The sequence below is a fragment of the Mobula birostris genome, chromosome 13 (genome assembly GCF_030028105.1).
Source record: "Mobula birostris isolate sMobBir1 chromosome 13, sMobBir1.hap1, whole genome shotgun sequence".
NCBI classification, from domain to species: Eukaryota; Metazoa; Chordata; class Chondrichthyes; order Myliobatiformes; family Myliobatidae; genus Mobula; species Mobula birostris.
Genome location: NC_092382.1, coordinates 72,768,896 through 72,789,031, shown reverse-complemented (window position 1 = coordinate 72,789,031; position 20,136 = coordinate 72,768,896). Strand labels below are relative to the sequence as shown.

The following is a 20,136-nucleotide window of genomic DNA, read 5'->3' as shown; positions in this document are numbered from 1 at the left end:
AGGACACGACCCACCCAACCAACACACTTTTTGTCCCTCTTCCCTCCGGGAGAAGGCTCAGGAGCTTGAAGACTTGTATGGCCAGATTTGTGAATAGCTTCGTTCCAACTGTGATAAGACTGCTGAACAGATCCTGATCCGGATCTGGGCCGTACCATCCAAATATCCGGCCCTGCCTCTTGTTTTTTTTTTTTTTTTTTGCGCACTACCTTACTTTCCCTTTTCTATTTTCTATTTATGATATATAATTAAAATTTTTATTTATGATATATAATTAAAATTTTTACTATTTACTATCAATTTGTACTCCAGAGAGCGTGAAGCGCAGGATCAAATATCGCTGTGATGATTGTGCGCTCTAATATCAATTGTTTGGTGACAGTAAAGTAGTAAAGAAATGTTTAAAGGGAACAAGAAGAGGATCATCTTCACTCAGAGGTTGGTGTGAGGGTGGTCTTCATTTCCTAGAGTGCAGGAAAACAAAAGGAGATTTGATAGAGCTATATAAAATTATGCCTTGACTGGAAGAAGAGATCATGAGTTAAGGGTGAATGGTGCAATGTTGAAGAGGAATAAGCGGATTATCTTCAATCAAACTGTGGCTAGAGTGTGGAAAATGGTGCCTGCGGATGTGGTGGATGCCGACACAATTTCAGCATTTAAGGGAATTCTGTCATAAGGCGATGGCTGGGAACGGACCCAAGTGCAAGACAGAGGCACTGAAGTACTAGGGACAGGACTAGAATGCAGGGTGAGGGCAAGGACATGGACACAAAAACCGGGAACCCAGAATAGGACTGGTCAAGAGAGTTAGGAGCCCGGGCTTGGACTCCGAGCCAAGACAGGACAAAGCCCCAGTACCTGGGTCTTGCCTCTGGCTTGGATCCCAGAACTAGGCAAGGACGAGTCCTGGCTGGCAGGCAAGACGAGGCTGGAGTCTTCAGGCTAGAGACTTGAGGTGAGGCTTGGCAGGAGGCTACTCCTGGGCAGGGCACGGTATTCCTGGGCAGGATGCGGATCACCACCCGACGGAGGCAAGGGACAGAACTAACCACAGGTAATGGCGAGACGGCCTGGCTTACCCGACGGAGGCAAGGGACAGGAATGGAGCTAGGTACGGGGTGGCTCCAGGACAAGACTGAAGGCGAGACGAGGTGAGAGTTACCGGCAAGGCTTCAGGCGAGGAAACAGGCAGAGAAAGGGATACAAGGAGTAAGGACAAGAACAATCCAGCAGACACACCCTGGTCTCTGAAGATATTCATGCAGCCAGCCCCAACGAGCATCAGCTGCCTCAATTAGAGCTCAACAAGAACAGAAACAGGGTAGACAGGAAAACCTGGAGCAAGGGTCGATGGACCGGACCGTGAATCGGAATATGGACTTCATGGACCGAGCCATGACAAATTCAGTATATGTACATGACTGGGAAGGACATGGAGGGCGTTGTTCTAGCTGCAGGTCGATGGAACTAGACAGATTAAGATTTCGGCCGAAGTGTCTGTTTCTGGGCTGTAGCGCTGAATGATTCTAAGGAAATCTGGAGAGGGAATGGATTCACTGAGGACTCTGGTGTGCATTAATGTACTGACTGGGAAGAGAGGTTTCCTGTGAAATTCGCCTAGCAACAGGCGGTCACCCAGACTGAAGTGATGATGATGTGCAGGTCAGGCAGTGCTAAAGGAGACAAATAAGGATTTGGAATCCGTAATCATCGGAATAACTCGAGTATTCTCCAGGGTACAGGTCAAAAATGTAGTTAATCACGGAGCACTACAGCACTTTGGCGAATATAGTCCATGCCTCAGTAGGCCAGCTGTCCAGTCTGCCCTGTCTGAACTTTTGCACGACACCTTCCCTGTTTAGTGATACCACACCTCACTCTTTATTCCCTCCTACTCTGCGAAGTCTAAAACAATGGAAATCTGGGACATTAAGTTTCCAGTCCTGCCTCTCCTGCATACAATTCTCATTAATGGCTGCAATTTCATAATTCCACATTATGATCCACGCACTGAGCTTGAACGCCTTACGAACAATATTCCCTGCACTAATATACACGCAACTCTGAACAGTATTCCCATTTTGCCTAATCTTACTGTCCCTGACTTTCTATGTAGGCCTTGCAATATTTTTTTGCACAACCACTCCACTATCTGCCTAGTAAAGTGCTTTCCACCACCTGCAACTCAAGATTAAAATTCCTGGGTAGGTCATGAGACCATGAAACATAAGAGCAGAATTAGGCCATTCCATTATGGCTGATCCAGGATCCCACTCCACCCAATACACCTGCCTTCTCTTCTTATGTTGAAATACATCAGGCAATATTCATGAGAAGACTGGTGACCATTTTGATATCGAGGCACATTAGGACCAGGGAGACACACAGGCCAAAGGAGAAAACTGACAGCTGAAAGGAGGAGAAAAATATGCAGAGTTTTAAATACCAGGTATGATGGCATTGCTTGTCTGTGCAGCCCCATAGACATTGAGCATAATGTAGGTTCGAATCTTACCAGAGATTCTGGAATAGTGATGTGCTGTGATAAAATAAAATGCTGATAGGACAGTGTCCGTAATCTCGAGAACCAAATTTGTTCATATAGCCCACTCAAGGATCAGCACCCCAACTTGTCACTCTGTGTCTGAGCATGACACCAGACCTAATCCAGTCGATTTTTACCTGCTCTCTAAAATGAAGGCATCCCCTCCCTCTGCAATGAGGTACACCACAGCTGGCAGTTTTGTAAATGGCGTTCACATCCCAGGAATGAGCAGATTAGAGGTCTGGCTGGATGCTATATAAATAAATAATCCAAGAGCACATACTCGACAGGAAAGTTGACAATATTGCAATCCCACTGTAATTACTAACACTGAACATTGTTACATTTTGGAGAGGAGGGGGGATTGCAATATTTTACACCCGCTTCCTCATCATTGTGGTGGCAATGACAGCTTTAGTAGAAGGAAGGAAAAAGTATAACTGAAGCGATGATGCGTGTGGGGCGAACGGCAATGCTGTTCCGTGCAGCTCATGGTGGATTGGGCGAATGTGGGGCCTACATACGGAACTGCGCAAAACTCTTGGCACCCTACCTATATATATGTCCCTAACGCTTTTGCGCAATACTGTAGTAATGTTATGTAATGGATGGTACTGCAGCTGCAAAACAAAAAAAAAAAGTTAAATGTGTGAGTGATAATAAATCTGATTCTGATACGCGTCTTTATTGTGGACTGAAAGGGCGAAGGGGGCAGAGAGAGGGGAATTGTTTGGAAAAGTGTAGGGAAAGAACACCAGAGAGACATTAGTAATGATCAATAAGCCAATTGTTTGGAACCAAATTACCTTGCCTCGGTTCTTAGGGCTGGATGTATCCGTACCCTTACTACAGCCGACCCCAGGCACTTCTATTCTGCTACCTGTCTCACTTCCCTCCCGCCATCTCTGCCATGGATCCCACGCCCCTCCTGCGGTGCACGCTCTTTTCCAATATACTTTTCTCTCCGTCAGATTTACCAACTCGCACTCCACTCCACGTTGCAGAGTACTGTACAGTGTTTTTATATTTCGATTCCCAGATCCCAATTCTACGATCTCAGATCTCCTGACACAGTGTGAAGATTATCAACTGCGCAACATGACCATTTTCTACCGAGAGAGACTGAAACCTGCGATTGAGGAGCGGGTAGAAGGACTCAGCTTGACTTTGAGACAGGAAGGACAATTCAGCAAACGGGAACACGAGGTGAGTGGGAAAAATGGTTGGGATACAGTTCATTTTGGTGAAAAGAGGGATGAGAGACAACAGTCAGTCTAGCTCATCCTCTTGTTTCTCTACACTGCAGTGATGATATTGATCACTGAACAAATTGGGTCCAAAACATTTGCATCAGGGCTAACTGCAGTTTCAAACTTAATTCATCAGTACAAACATGCTGAACTTAACACACTGGTGAGAGAAATGCGATTCAGTGAATCAGCAGCAGAAATAAAAACCCGATTAAAATACCCATGAAGATCTTTGGTCACATTCGGATTAATTTCATTTCTCCTCATGGACGATGTAGATGTCCAGTTCCCTGCTGCCATGTGTGGAAAGACACCTGGCCACGACATCGATATGGTCACATCACTCCCGTACGAAGCCAGGTGCCTGGAATTTCGGTAATGTGTCGTGGTCCTCGAATTAGAATCACACAGCAGGAAAATTGGCCAAGTCGCCCTAAATCTTTCCTATCATGTGTTGCTCAAATTATCTTCAACATTTCATAGCTTCAAACAACGCTCATTATCAAAGTATGTATACAGTATACCACCTTGAGATTCGCTTTCTTACAGACATTGAAGAAACACGATAGGATGTATTCTTTAAAAAAACTCACATAACAGAGACTGCCAAACACCCAATGTTTGAAAAACAAAATAGATCATCCGAACATTAAAAGTAAACAATTATTACCCAGAATATGAACTGCAGAGAACACCAAAGTGGAAAGTGAGTTCACAGTCACCCAAGCCAGATTCACTGTTGCAGCCGGTCCTTGATCCCAGACCAGACCCGCAGATGTGAGTAAATTTCGAGAATCAGTGAACTAAACACCGGCTTGCCCCTCGCAGCTGCAACATCAGAAAGTTTTCGATCTGGTCTGGCACTGAAATCGACAAAACATTGGCTAATTCTTCGCTTTCGGGCCCATTCCCTGCCACTTCAATCTGGCCCCAAGTTCGAATTAGCAATGACCGTGGCGGATGTGTACACTAGAGACTCCAGTTTGCCGAATTCCCCCACAGCACCACACATACACCAGGTCGGTTCAAAAATAACAACTTGCAAGTGAAAGGCTTTGCAATATTCGTAATACAGAAAAGTGTGAACTGTAGAGTTGCTGAAGTTTTCTTTGCTGTCTCACCAGCTCCATTTTTCCAGGACAGTACGAATGTACTCATCATATAGAACCTGATAACTAACTCAAAGGATTCACTTTAGATCAGGACACATCAGCCTGGTCACCTGGGAGGATCCTTTAGAACAGTAGGAATTTGCCGAGTTGTCCCAGAGACTAGTCAAGACACAATCCAATATAATCAAACATAGTCAACTTTTCAACTGTGGTATCTGCCAATAGAGGTCATCACCCCGAGTGCTTGTGGGTAAGAAATGTTCTCACTGATCACATCCATGTCATGTCACTTTCATCATACTGAAAGAGACAGAACCAGACCGGAGAGCGCCGCGAAGCTCTTTGTCCATGGGACAATGCATTGTGCAGCAGCAGTAGAGTTGTTACGAGGCATAGTCTACGGGTTAATGGCCAACGTCTATCTCACATTGCCATCACCAAAAAAAAACATGTCACAGGTCCACAGGCATTATAAAGGAATGTGCAAAGGAGATTACTTCACTCTGCAACAATAATATTAACTTGTTTTGGTTCCATTGTATGAACCCATAGATTTGCAGAATGGATCAGGAGACAGACCAGTGGTTGCCCCGGTGTCCTTGGGCAAAGAGACTATTTGAATGTCCGATCAATGAGCAGATATTTTCCTCATCGTTCTGTGTCTCTCCGTCTGATCTTCACTGTTGTTATTCACGGGAAGTCACGAAGCTCGTTGAGAGGAGAAACCAGGAAGAGAGTTCCAAACTCTTCCTCAGTCTGGTGATGGAAAAAGGCGCCCAGGCCCAGAGGGTGATGTGGGAATCCTTTGCGGAAATGAGGAAGGAGTTACCAAAGTTGGACAAAATACTGATGGAAATCCAGGAACTCGGTACAGTGAAATAACACACTCTGCCCTAAATCAGATTGAAACTTTCCATATTTAACAATGCACTTGGCACCCAATTCCATGAAAGTTTTTCGATGTCAACAGGTCCTGATCCATATGAACACATGAATGTCAGCCGAGGCTTTTGTGAGTTACCATCGCAGCTGAGGGGTGAGTGATGAAATAAATGATTGAAACTGATTACTTGACAGAAATGAAGCTGAACAGCAATTGTTCACAGATTGCTGAAACTAGGAGCCCAGCTGTCAGTGTTTGTGGAAAGGGGTGGTCATGACTGGAAATCACTATCAGTCAATTGGTATTCTGAGTTGAAGCTACACTTCAGACCATTCCTGACATGTTGTGCAAATAACTCAGTTCAGTATGCGTAAGAGTCACCTAGGCATTTACATCCAGCAAGGTCCTGCTGCCCAAGAAACACAGACATTGCTGGCAGTCTGCTGATGTGTTGTGAATTCCAACAATGCTGGCTGCTGACACAGCAGATAGCCCCAGATTGTCTGAGAGTGGAAGAGTCGAGAAGTTCTTCCACGGTTAGGACGACATGCTAGAGTTGCGGTGAGCGTACAGTTTTTCAGCATCAGTGATCTAGGTTCAATTCCCGCTTCCAGTCCGTAAGGAGATTGTACTGTCTCTTGTGGCCGTGCGGGTTTCTTCTGGATGCTCCAGTTTCTTCCCACATTCTGAAGCTGGAGTCATAGAAAAGTACTGCACAGCATCAGGCCTACTCCCACTGACCTCCATCGATGTACTTATCCAAACTTCTCTTAAACGTTGAAGTCGAGCTTACATGCGTCACTTGTGCTGGCAGCTTGTTTCACACAATGACAAACATCTGAGTGAAGGATTTTCCCAATATATTCCCTTTAAAAAGTTCACCATGGCCTCTCGTTGTAGTCCCACATATTGTCAGTCGAACATGCTAGCTTACATTTTGCCTATTTATACCCCCCATAAATTTATATACCTCTATCAAAGCTCCTCTCAATTTTCCGCGTTCCAAGGATCACAATCCCAATCCATTCAAACTTTCGTTATAATTCAGGTCTTCCAGATATGGCAACGTCCGTGCAAAATGTTCTCTGTACTCTTTCAACCTTATTTCCATCTTTCCTGTAGGTCATCATAACTAGACCTCAACAATGTCTTACACAACTTCAACAAAACATCCCATCTCCTGTACTCAGTACTTTGATTTATGAAGAATAATATGCCAAAAGCTTTCTTTATTACCCTGTCTACCTGTGACGCCATTTTCAATGAATTATGGACCTGTATTCCCAGATCTTTTTATTCTACCACATTCCTCAGTGTCCTACCATTCACTGTGTCGGACCCTCGCGCTTGTCTGCATTAATTTGTATTTGTGATTTTCAGCCATTTTTCCTGAAGTTCCAGATCCAGCTGCGAGTCACGATAGGATTCCTCGTTGTCGAGTACACCCACAATATTGATATCATCTCAAATGTGCTGATCCAGTGAGCTACATTATAATCGAGATCTTTGATATAATGACAAACAACAATGGACCCAACCCCGACCCTGCAGTACGTGTCACTTGTCTCCAGTCAAACAGGCAACCATCAGTCAGCCAGTGTTGAGTCCAATTTACAACCTCATCTTGAATGCCGAGCACTAAACCTTCTTGACAAAACTCCCATGTGGGATCTTGTCATATACCTTACTAAAGACTATATAGACAACATCCACTATCTGGTCTTTATCAACATTCCGGGTAACTTCCTCAAAGAACTCTATAAGATTGGCTAGACATGGCCTATTACCCACGAAGCCATGCTGACTGTCTTCAATCAGTCCAAGTCCAGATGTACAGATCAATAGGTTATTTGGTCACATCGGTTTAGTTGGGCAGTGTGAGTGCATGGCTGGAAGTGGTTGCTACTGTACTGTATCTCTAAAAAATAATGAATCCGTTCCTTCAGCCCAACTCCCACGCAGCACAATAAGCACGAGTATTAAAATATACTTCATTTAATCCACATTAGAACCATTGATTGCATATACCTCTGGCAGGGTGTTGATGATGGGGAAATCTGAAGAAACACCTGGCTAGATCATAATACACTGTGAAGCACCATGCAATTCTGAAAGTGACCCGGTACTTGGTCGAACGCCTCCAAACAGCCCTGGAGGTTTCCTCATACACTGATGACCCACATACCCTTGGCAGTGTCTTGATACACTGAACCTCTCTTGCCTTTGATGTATTCACAAAAGCCTTTTGCTTTTTTCTTAACGATTGTCATTCACTCCCAGACTGGTCTTAGAACTCATTTCCAGTATTTATACTCTACTCTTGTCAGAACATTTTCTTTGTTTTTTACTCTCAGTATCTGAGAATACCACCTTTTATCAGTTAAACCACTGATAAACCTTGATGTTAAATTTTCCTTACAATTTATTCCTTTGGCACCTAAGGGGGCACATTGGCCCCAAAGTCCCACTACTCACTTTTGAATGACTCCGGTTTAATGGGTGAAGAATTACCTTCAATCAGCGCTGTGGTATACAATCAAAATAATCCTTCAACTTCAGGATATCTATGTCCAATCCATCTGTTCTCCTTTCCATAACTGCTATGAAGCTTAGCTACATTATCCATATTTAAAATACTTTAACTGCAGGATATCTCCTTGACACACTTTAAACGTTATATCCTCTTCAATCTGTTAATGTAAGGCAATTCAGATTCATTTTTAGGAAAGTTGGAATCCACTTCTACGACGGCACTCTCATTTGTAACAGCTCTGTGTAGCTTATCTACTCCTGTATCTCCTGATAAGGTGTGTGCTATATCTGAATCAAAGTGGTTGCACTCTTTCTGCAAGGAAGGCACAAAGTTCATGTGTAAGTTGGCTTTCACTTCATGGTTAAATAGCTGAACATCCTCTTCAAAATGTAAGTGTTTTGATTGAGATGTTGGCTCAGATTTGTTACTTGAACTTACATTTATTGCTTATTACGTTAATGGACAAGAGTTGGAAATCTAACTTGTTGGTAAACATGTTAAAACTAATATTATCGATCCAGGCACAGTTTCAAAGATAGAAATCAAAAGGGGAATAAAAAAGCGCCGTGATCCAATTAAATCAGTGCCCAAGTGAAGTAATCCAATTCAATATTCGCCACCTCTCAGATTCCCAGTGTCCATATAAATACATTCACTTCCTAACGTCTTCAATTTTTCACATCCCTTTATTAACCGTATCATGGTTGACCACAGTCCTGTTAAGCTGATTGACGGGGTAAAATAGACGCTTATAATCTGCACTTGCTTCATAGTTTCAACTGTCACTATTTTTTTTTCCAATCTGTATGTAGCCCCCCGGCCACCCTCAGGGTCGCTCGCTCGCTGTCGTTTAGGGAAACAGCCTCTGCTCTGGCAAACTGAGTAATTTGTTTGTGTGGATGCTGTGTGATGTACCCCACCCCGCCCAAATAACAGACAATACACCAGATGCAATTAAATGTTATACAGTTTATTACTGGAACTATATAATTAAAAGAGACTAAAATATAAAAGGAAAATAAAAGGCACCACACTTATCAAAGTTCAATCTCTTGGTGCACAAACAGTTGGAGCTCAAGGACCTTCTTCTTCACCCTGCGACCCCCTCGGACCACCTCGACCGGCCACCTGGGACCAACAACGGTCGACCAGACACTCCACACGAGTCCGTCTCCGTCTCCTCGCCGAACGTCCCGCTCCGGGTCCGACCCCGTTAGCGGACTCACAGCACCTGGTCCATCCTCTGTCTCGCTCTCTCGCCTTCTGCCCCAAAACCCCCGCATACAGTATCTTCAAATAAACCAAAACCATAACAACTATCCCAATTGGTTAATAGCACCCTCTAAACCAAAACAAGCTGCTAACGCAAACTTTCTCAGCGTTTAACACAACAAAGCCGCATTCCCCAGATTAAGATAACAAAGACGCAGTTTTAATTAGCCTCCGCAGTAACATAAAAGTCGAAACCCCCTTACATGTAAGACGGCTTCTTTTCCTGTTTATTCATTATTATTTGTAACATTGCAATATATCCCAACAGTAGACCAGCTTATTGGCCAAAGAAATAAATTGAACACACTCTGCAGCCAAAATTCCTCACAACTCACAAACTCGTTTGATTCCATCTCTTTTTGCGGTGGAACAGGAAACTTTCCCAGTGAACTAGTGACAACAGTTGCCCGGCATATTCAACATGGATTTTCTCAAGGAATCTATGCATATTTTGTTCACGTTTTGTCCCTAATTTATCTGTACAATACCCCGGATAACAAATACAACAATAAAGACGATTCTGGAAAAAGGTTGAAGAGCTTTAGGAAATGGATATTATAGTTCAGATCAAGGGCTATCATTGGATATTTGGAAGGGTGAAGAGGCAGAATGGCTGAGCTGAAGGAGTAAAGGTTTCATGTGGACTTTTGCGATGAAGCAGGTTGACTGAGAGGTAGTGATGAGCAGAAATTGTCTATGAATGGGAATTAAAGTTGTTTAATTCAAAATATTACTGTGTGATTCCAATGCAGAAGGATGACTGGTGTTGGGTCAGAGGACATTGCTGAGAGCTGAGGAACTGGTGTGAAATTTTCAAACAAGTTCAGGGCAGTGAAAAACAAAGGATGAGGCCACCAGGACGCCAGAGTGGCCCATCAGTAAGGGGCTGTTATGAAAGAGATTGTGGAGTCATTATTGATGATCTGTCAAAAATCATTGGGTGTCAGGAAGAGTCTCTGGACAGGAAAATCACATGTGTCTTTATGTGGGCAGGAAGATTATAACGAAATAGCGGTAGGAACTTCCACCTTCACTGTTCGCTGAATATTCGATGGTGGAAGTCTGATATTTTCTGGTTCATATCTCTTTCCCCTTGGAAGACGTTCAAGCGAAACACAAAGAGACTCTTCGGGCACAAACAGAAACACTGAGAGTGAACACGATCCTGATTAGGGAGAAGGTGAAGATTTACCAGCTGGTTGATCGATACGCTGAGCTCACGGTCATTTCTACTATTCGTGATCGGAGACTGGTGGAACACGAGCTGCTGGCAAGAGGCCGAACCCATGAAAAATGGAGAAAGAAACACCTTCGCGGAGAGCTGGAAAAAATCCGGACTGATCAGTTGTTTCAGAGCAGCTTTTCCCGGAGGAAATCGAAATCTGGGAGTTCAGCAGCAGTGGCCGGAATCCCGGGAATTGGGAAAACGACAATGGTACAAAAGATCGTTTATGACTGGAGCACGGGGGAAATATATCGACAATTCCAGTTTGTCTTCAGTTTCAAATTCAGGGAGTTAAACACGATTAATTGCAGAATAAACCTGAGGGAACTGATTCTGGATCAGTATCCTTACTTTGGGGAATTCCTGAGAGAGGTCTGGAAGAACCCAAAGGGATTACTGTTTATATTCGATGGTCTAGATGAATTCAAACACAGAATCGATTTTGCTGACAGTCGGAGAGATACAGAACCCAAGCACCAGTGCCCAGATCCCGAGTGGTGGTGTGAAGTGTCTGACATTGTGTACAATTTAATCCAGCACAAGCTGCTCCCAGGGTGTTCAGTGCTGGTGACAACCCGACCCACTGCTTTACAATTATTGGAAAATGCGGAGATCAGTGTCTGGGCTGAAATCCTGGGATTTGTTGGTGAGGAACGGAAGGAATATTTTATCCGGCATTTTGAAGATCAGACGGTGGCAGCAGCTGTTTTCAAACACGTGGAGGAGAACGAGATCCTGTACACCATGAGCTACAACCCCTCCTACTGCTGGATCCTCGCTCTGGCACTGGGCCCCTTCTTCACACAAAGAGTCAGGGACCCGCAGTGAGTTCCCAAGACCACCACCCAACTATATTCCTACTATATTTACAACATCCTGAAAAACCACAACCGTGAGATTGAGAACCCCCGTGATGTGTTACTCAGGGTTGGTCAGATGGCCTTCACAGGAGTGTCCGAGAAGAAGATTGTGTTCACAGATGGAGATTTGATCAAGTACAATCTGCATCCTTCCCAGTTCCTGTCCGGGTTCCTGATGGAGCTTTTGGAGAGAGAGGATTCTGCCCGGTGTGTGGTGTACACATTCCCACACCTCACCATCCAAGAGTTTATAGCTGCACTCGCACAATTCCTGAATCCACATCCCGAGGATATCCTGAAATTCCTCACTGAAGCCCACAACACGACAGATGGGCGATTTGAGGTATTTCTCCGTTTTGTTGCTGGTCTCTCCTCCCCAATGACAGCTCGGGGCCTGGAGGAGTTTCTGGGTCCATTTCCTCATGAAACAACCTGCCGGGTGATTGACTGGGTGAAGGAGGAGGTTAAACGTCAGAGTGGAGACATGAGGAGTGATGCTGGTAAAAGGAGCCTCCTGAACACATTGAATTACCTGTTTGAGTCTCAGAATCGTGGGCTGGCTCAGGCTTCACTGGGATCTGTAGAAAGACTTTCATTCCGTGGAATGACACTGACCCCGATTGACTGTGCAGTCCTGTCTCGTGCCATCGGACTCTGTGATACAATAAAACAGCTCGACCTGGAGTGCTGCCACATTCAGTGTGAAGGAATCCAGCGGCTGGGACCTGGGCTGCACAAGTGCCAGGATTTGAGGTAACTTAATTTAACTCTCACTCAGATCTGTGAAACTGTCCAATTGTGTTGTTTCAATGTCAAGGGATTTGGGTAAAACTGTAGTAAATCAGATCGTGAAGAACAGTGTGAAATGATGGGGCGGGGGGGCGGGGGGAATCGGTCAGCAATTCCCCAAGGCCAGGAGGGTTCTGTGGTTCCTTGTGAAGGGATGTTGGAGAGTTCATCAGATCAGTGAACAACGGCCACTGGTTTAATGGTAGTAAATTACAGGAATGGCCGTGTTTCTCGCTGCCTGTGACACATCCATTGACAATATTCCTTCTCACTGTTACTGACACCCAGACCGACACTGACTGCAGCAGGTGGGTCGGAGATTCACACCCACTTCCCAGTGAGGGACAAGAGACCGTCAGCAGACTGCCCCAATGAGAAGGGAAGAATACCATTGTGAGATTGTCCTCCCCTGACATTCCCCGTGTGTGACTATCACCATCAGTCGAAATCTGTGGCTTTGCTCAGCACAGTCGGCTCCTCTCCTCTCCCGATTGTGGGACTCTGTTCAGACCCACCCCTCTTGTGCAATCTATTTCTGCCTCCTGTCTTGTGGGATTATATTTTCCCATCTGTATCCTCCTGTGGGATCTCTCTTCCACATACACTTCGTCCTGTAGGGTCTCTCTTCCCCATCTCCCTTCCTCCTTTGGGGATCTCTCTTTCTCATCCCTTTCCCCCTGTGGGATCTCTCTCCCCACCTCGTCCTCCTGGGATCTGACTTCCACAAACTCCCATGGACAATCTCCACCCACAATTCTCCTCACTGTAGGACTTTCTGCCATCCAACCCTGCCTCTTCCGACACTCACTCGTCAGTAACAATTTTCTGACCATCGGGGAATGGGACAGAATATGTGGAGTTTACAGGGTCTCACCGACAGACAAAATTACTGGCATTCAGTGACTACTGTGGAGCTGGGCAGTGAGGGACATTGACAGTGATGGGAACTCCAATCAGTGCTACACTGAAGGGTTTAATCATTCCTGAAATAACCAAGTGAGAGAAATTCCTTCAGACCCACGGTTTGAATCACTTTGTTCGTCAATTTGTCTGGTTGTGTTTAGACTTGGGGAGAATAAACTGGGAGATTCAGGAGTGAAACTGGTGTCTGCGGCTCTGAGGAACCCGGAGTGTAAAATACAGAAACTGTGGTAAGTACCAGACTGTGGGAGATTGTGTTTACAGTCACTGGGTGTCTGACACTGAACATTAATATATCCATATAACAATTACAGCACGGAAACAGGCCATCTCGCCCTTCTAGTCTGTGCCGAACGCTTACTCTCACCTAGTTCCACCAACCTCCACTCTGCCCATACCCCTCCATTCCTTTGCTCTACATATAGCTATCCAATTTAACTTTAAATGACAATATTGAACCTGCCTCAACCACTTCTGCTGGAAGCTCGTTCCACACAGCTACCACTATCTGAGTAAAGAAGTTGCTCCTCATGTAACCCCTGAATTTTTGCCCTTTAAATCTTAACTCATGTCCTTTTGTTTGAATCTCCCCTACTCTCAATGGAAAAAGCCTATCCACGTGAACTTCATCTATCCCTCTCATAATTTAAAATACCTCTGTCAAGTCCCGCCCTCCCCCTGCAACCTCCTACGCTCCAAAGAATAAAGACTCAACTTGTTCAACCTTTCTCTGTAACTTAGATGATGAAACCCAGGTAATATTCTTATAAATCTTCTCTGTACTCTTTCTATTTTGTTGACATATTTCCTATAATTCGGTGACCAGAACTGTACACAATCCTCCAAATTTGGCCTTACCAATGCGTTGTACAATTTTGCATTACATCACAACTCCTATACTCAATGCTCTGATTTATAAAGGCAGCATACCAAAAGCTTTCTTCACCACCCTATCCACATGAGATTCCACCCTCAGGGAACTATGCACCATTATTCCTTGATCCCTCTGTTCTACTGCATTCTTCAATGCCCTAACATTTTTCATGTACGTCCTATTTTGATTAGTCCTACCAAAATGTAGCACCTCACATGTATCAGCATTAAACTCCATCTGCCATCTTTCAGGCCACTCTACTAACTGGCCTAAATCTCTCTGCAACTTTGAAAACCTATTTCATTATCCACAACTCCACCTATCTTAGTATCATCTGCATACTTACCAATCCAATTTACCACCCCATCATCCAGATCATTAATGTATATGACAAACAGCATTGGATCCAGTACAGATCCCTGAGGCACACCACTAGTCACCGGCCTCCAATCTGAGAAAAAGTCATCCACCACTACTCTCTGGTGTCTCCCATCCAGCCAACGCTGAATCCATTTAACTATTTCAATATTAATACCTAACGATTGAAAATTCCTAACTAACCTTCCGTGTGGAACCGTGTCAAAGGCCTTACTGAAGTCCATATAGATAGCATCCACCGCTTTAACCTCGTCAACTTTCCTAGTAACCTCTTCAAAAAATTCAATAAGATTTGTTAAACTTGGCATTCCACGTACAAATCCATGTTAACTGTACCTAATCAGACTTGGTCTATTCAGATAATTATACATACCATCTCTAAGAATACTTTCCATCAATTTACCCACCACTGACGTCAAAGTCACAGGCTGATAATTGCTAGATTTCCTCTTAGAACCCTTTTTAAACAACGGAACAACATGAGTAATACGCCAATCCTCCGGCACCCTCCCCATTTCTAATGACATTTGAAATATTTCTGTCAGAGCCCCTGTTATTTCACACGAACTTCCCGCAAGGTTCTGGGGAATATCCTGTCAGGACCTGGAGACTTATCCACTTTTATATTACTCAAAATCGGCAGTACTAGCTCTTCTTTAATCATCATAGTTTCCATAACTTCCCCATCTGATTCCCTTACATAATTCAATAGTCTTCTCCTTAGTGAATACCGAAGAAAAGAAATTGTTTAAAATCTCCCCAGTCTCTTCTGGCTCCACACATAGCTGTCCACTGTGGTTCTCTAAGGGACCAATTTTATCCCTCACTATCCTTTTGCTATTAATATAACTGTAGAAACCCTTTGGATTTATTTTCACATTACTTGCTATATACTTTTAGCTTTTCTAATTTCTTTCTTAAGATTCTTTTTACATTCCTTATATTCCTCGAGCACCTCATTTACTCCATGCTGCCTATATTTCTTGCAGATATCTCTCTTATTCCGAACCAAGTTTCCAATATCCCTTGAAAACCATGGCTCTCTCAAACTTTTAACCTTTCCTCTCAACCCAACAGGAACATGAAGATCCTGTACTCTCCAAATTTCCCCTTTAAATGACCTCCATTTCTCTATTACATCTTGCCATAAAAACAAATTGTCCCAATCCACTCCTTCTAAATCCTTTCGCATCTCCTTGCAGTTAGCCTTTCTCCAATCAAAAATCTCAACCCTGGGTCCAGGCCGATCCTTTTCCATAATTATATTGAAACTAATGGCATTGTGATCATTGGACCCGAAGTGCTTCCCAACACAAACCTCCGTCACCTGACCTATCTCATTCCCTAATAGGAAATCCAACACTGCCCCTGCTCTAGTTGGTACCTCCATGTATCGCCGCAAAAAAAAATTATCCTGCACACATTTTACAAACTCCAAACCATCCAGCCCTTTTGCAGTATAGGCTTCCCAGTCTATGTGTGGAAAATTAAAAGCTCCCACAATCACAACCTTGTGCTTATTACAAATATCTACTATCTCCTTACAAATTTGTTCCTCCAATTCTCGCTCCCCATTTGGTGGTCTACGATACATCCCTATAAGTGTTACTACACCTTTCCCGTTCTTCAATTCCACCCAAATAGCCTCCCTAAACGAGCCCTTCAATCTATCCTGCCAGAGCACCGCTGTAATATGTTCTCTGACAAGCAATGCAACACCTCCTCCTCTTGTCCATCCGATCCTATCACACCTGAAGCAAAGGAATCCAGGAATATTTAGTTGCCAATCACACCCCTCCTGCAACCATGTTTCACTAATAGCTACAACATCATACTTCCAGGAATCAATCCATGCTCTAAGCTCATCCACCTTTCTTACAATGCTCCTAGCATTAAAATAAATGCATTTAAGGAACTTTCCGCCTCTAACTCTCTGTTTATCACTAACGGTGCAAACAACTTTATTATCTCTTTTTTTTTCTTCCTTCTCCCCTACGTCTGTTCCCACATTCTGGTTCCCCTCGTCTTCTGCCCCCACCCCGCCCCCGTATCTAGTTTAAATCCACTGGAGCCTCTCTAGCAAACCTACCTGCGAGAATATTTGTCCCCCTCCAGTTCAGATGTAAACCGTCCCGCCGGAAGTGGTCCCACCTTCCCTGGAAAACTGCCCAATTATCTACAAATCTGAAGCCTTCCTCCTGCACCATGTCTTCAGCCAAAGTGTTGATCTGCGCTATCTTACTATTTCTAAACTGGCCTGCACATGGCACTGGTAGCAATCCTGAGATGGCTATCCTGGAGCTCCTGTCCTTTAACTTGGCACCTAACTTCCTAAACTCGCCTTTCAGGAGCTCCTGACTCTTTCTACCCACGTTATAGGTCCCTACATGGACCACGACATCCGGCTGCTCACCCTCCCTCTTGAGAATACTGAGAACTCGATCCGAGATATCGCGGACCCTGGCACCAGGGAGACAACAGACCATCCGAGATTCTAGACCTCTCCCACAGAAGCTTCTATCTGTCCCCCAACTATCGAATCCCCTATCACAACTGCTCTCCTCTTTTCCCTTCTTCCCTTCTGAGCTGAGGGTCCCGTCTCGGTGCCAGAGACGCAACCACTGCAACTTGTCCCTGGTAGGCCGTCCCCATCAACAGTATCCAAAATGATGTACTTATTATTGATGGGAACGGCCACAGAGGTGCTCTGCTCTTTCTGTCTCTTCCCCTTCCCTCTCCTGACAGTCACCCAGCTACCTGTCTCCTGACTCTTAGGGGTGACTACCTCCCTGTAACTCCTCTCTATTTCTGCCTCTGCCTTCCGAATGATCCGAAGTTCATCCAGCTCCAGCTGCCTAACTCGGTTTGTCAGGAGCTGCAGCTTGATGCACCTTTCATAGGTGTCGTCATCAGCGACAATTGTGCTCGCCCTGACTTCCCACGTACTGAAAATGGAGCACTCAACTGTCCTAACTGCTGCCTCTATTACCTACTCTTAAGGTAATTAAATTAATTTAAGGAACTTACCCGGCCTTACCTCACTTGGAATGAAGTCTCCTTCTACTCCGTCGCCCTCTACAACGTCGCCCGCTTCGTTAATCTTCTCGCTTTTAAACACTTAAGCTGCCTCACGGTCCGACTTACACACGCTTGCGCAGTCGTGCCCATTTCAACTGCCGAAGGGGAAAAATATGATCAGTAATTGCCTTACTGATAAACACTGGGGATTTTTACTGTCTCCTTTCTCTCTGTGTCCTTCCACCTCACTCTCTCTCCTCTCCAGGCTGTGGGATGTAGGTCTCACAGATTCTGATGCCGAGGATCTCTTCTTCGCTCTCAGTGCAAACCCATCACTGACGGAGCTGTACCTGGGATCAAACTTGCTCACAGACCGATCTGTCCCCGCTCTTCACCGCCTCATACTGACCCACCCGACTCTGGAGCAGATCGGGTGAGTGTTTATATTAATGTGCAATGTGATAAAATATCAGTGGATCCGTGGGTTTTCTGGTGATATTTGTCTGTGAGTGTTGTTGAAACATTAACCCCAGTCTACTGTTACTGACACTGTTGTGTAATCTGTTTATTCCATCTTTATTCTTCCATCTGTTTCAGGCTGGACTGGAATCCCTTCAGTGAGAACGGGAGAATGGAACTGGAGTCTCTGCAAGAAACCAGACCCGGACTGAGAGTGGATCCTTGAACATCTGAATGTGCGAAAAACCCCGCCCGCTGAATGGGGACATTTTGGCCTATTTCCTTGCCCTCTCCTTTAATGGCCACACTCCAGGTGTAATTCCCAACGGTTCTACCGGAACTCGCTCCAGTTTCGTGATCTCTTTTGTCCGAAGAGGTCCCGTAGTGACATAATTCCGCCTCCTGCAGAGCGCTGCTGCTTCCGGCGCGTGTCCGGGTTCAAGAGCTCCCCCAAGTGGGGCGACGGAGATTTACACAGACAGGAAGGATTCAGGGGCTCAGTCAAGGACACTGTTGACCCGGGATGGGATTATCCTGGGAGAGAATCGTTTTGCTCCCTTTGCAGAGTAAGGTGAATTCAGCAGTCTGGCTGATATAATAATGTTAAATAGACAAATCCCTCGGCAGTAAACCTGGATTTGCAGTGATCTCTGACTCGGCCCCGAACTGTGATTTTATAATCATACGGGAGGAGAAGATAGCAGCGCGCCTGTGCGTGCGCAGTTCTCCGGTGAAAAATGATGTCGTATCTGTTAAATAGGGGCCGTGGACAATTCTGATTTGATGGAGAATGGACGTGAAAGCACAAAGGAACATTTGGCTACATTTCTGAAACGCCCATCTGCTGTTGTCATTACTGTGTCGTCGGGAATCTTTCCGAGAGTAGGCCTCAAAATCCACGGCCTTGCCTGCTTTTGGCGACCGAGAAGGCGGTGGAATCTTTCGGACAGAGATGGCGCTCAGTTCTCGGTGTCGGAGAGCTGATCAGAGCTCGAAGTTTTCGGATGACTCAGACTCAGATTGTGGTCGGCATGGCACGGAGAGTTTTTCTTCCTTCTCCCATCTGCGTGAGATTTGGGACATTTGAGAAGCTTTGAACTTTACTGTGCTCACGGACTTCTTCATCAACTTATGGTATTGTTACACTGTTTGTAACTATGTGTTATAATTATGTGGTTTTGTCCGTTTTTTCAGTCTTGGTTTGTCCTGTGTTTTTTGATATCACATCGGAGGAACTAATGTATCATTTCTTAATGCATGCATTACTAAATGACAACAAAAGAGGACTACGTGTCTTCATAATCATAATAATCGGTTCCCCGATGCAGAGTGACGGTGAGAAACGGGATTGATTATTCAACTGGTCACCCGTTGTCGCCGGTCTGTTAAATGTGTGTGACTGTGAGTGAATTGGGTGCAGCTTATTTATTCCCGCCGGTTAGCAGCTTACACATTGTTTAATTTACATTGGTCATGATAAAATCAGTAAACAGCTGCAACTTCCTGTTTTGGTGTCAGACTTGAGTTTTCTGCTGGCCCCGCACCCTGTGCACTGCAGCAGCGGGTCACTGATGAAACAGCGTCACAGCTCCAGGGTGAGGGAGGGCGAACTTGCAGAGTTTGGGTGCCTAGGATCTCGTCTCCACCCAACCCCTATCCTGGCTCATTGATTCTGCCCCCGCGCTGTCCTGGCCTCCGCACACAGTTTAAATCAACTATAATATCAGAGGTAAGTCCACTGAGATCCCGAGTACGAGAGGGGTCAGACACAGAGTGAAACTCCCTCTACACCGTCCCATCACACAATCCCGTGGTCAGACAGAGCGTGAATCTCTTTCTAACTATCCCATCACACATTCCCGGGTTCAGAAAAAAGTGTGAATCTTCCCCTCATCGTCCATTGCACATCCCGCGGTCAGACACAGATTGAAGTTCCGACTATACCGTAGCGTCACGCACTCCCGTCGTCGGAAACAGTTTGCAGCTCCCTCCACTCCATCCCATAAAACATGCT

General features: G+C 44.9%; 1 protein-coding gene across 1 annotated transcript in view; it reads left to right on the top strand.

The window, feature by feature from the left end:
- Positions 1–19,592, top strand: part of LOC140206976 (NACHT, LRR and PYD domains-containing protein 3-like) — a 36,190-nt gene extending 16,598 nt beyond the window's left edge. Inside the window, 7 exon segments of the mRNA XM_072275289.1 lie at positions 3,588–3,754; positions 5,463–5,778; positions 5,881–5,946; positions 10,699–12,436; positions 13,537–13,623; positions 17,929–18,096; positions 18,261–19,592. Of these exon segments, the coding sequence (XP_072131390.1) occupies positions 3,588–3,754; positions 5,463–5,778; positions 5,881–5,946; positions 10,699–12,436; positions 13,537–13,623; positions 17,929–18,096; positions 18,261–18,348 (2,630 nt within the window). The 3' untranslated portion in view covers positions 18,349–19,592.
- The last annotated feature ends 544 nt before the right edge of the window (positions 19,593–20,136 follow it).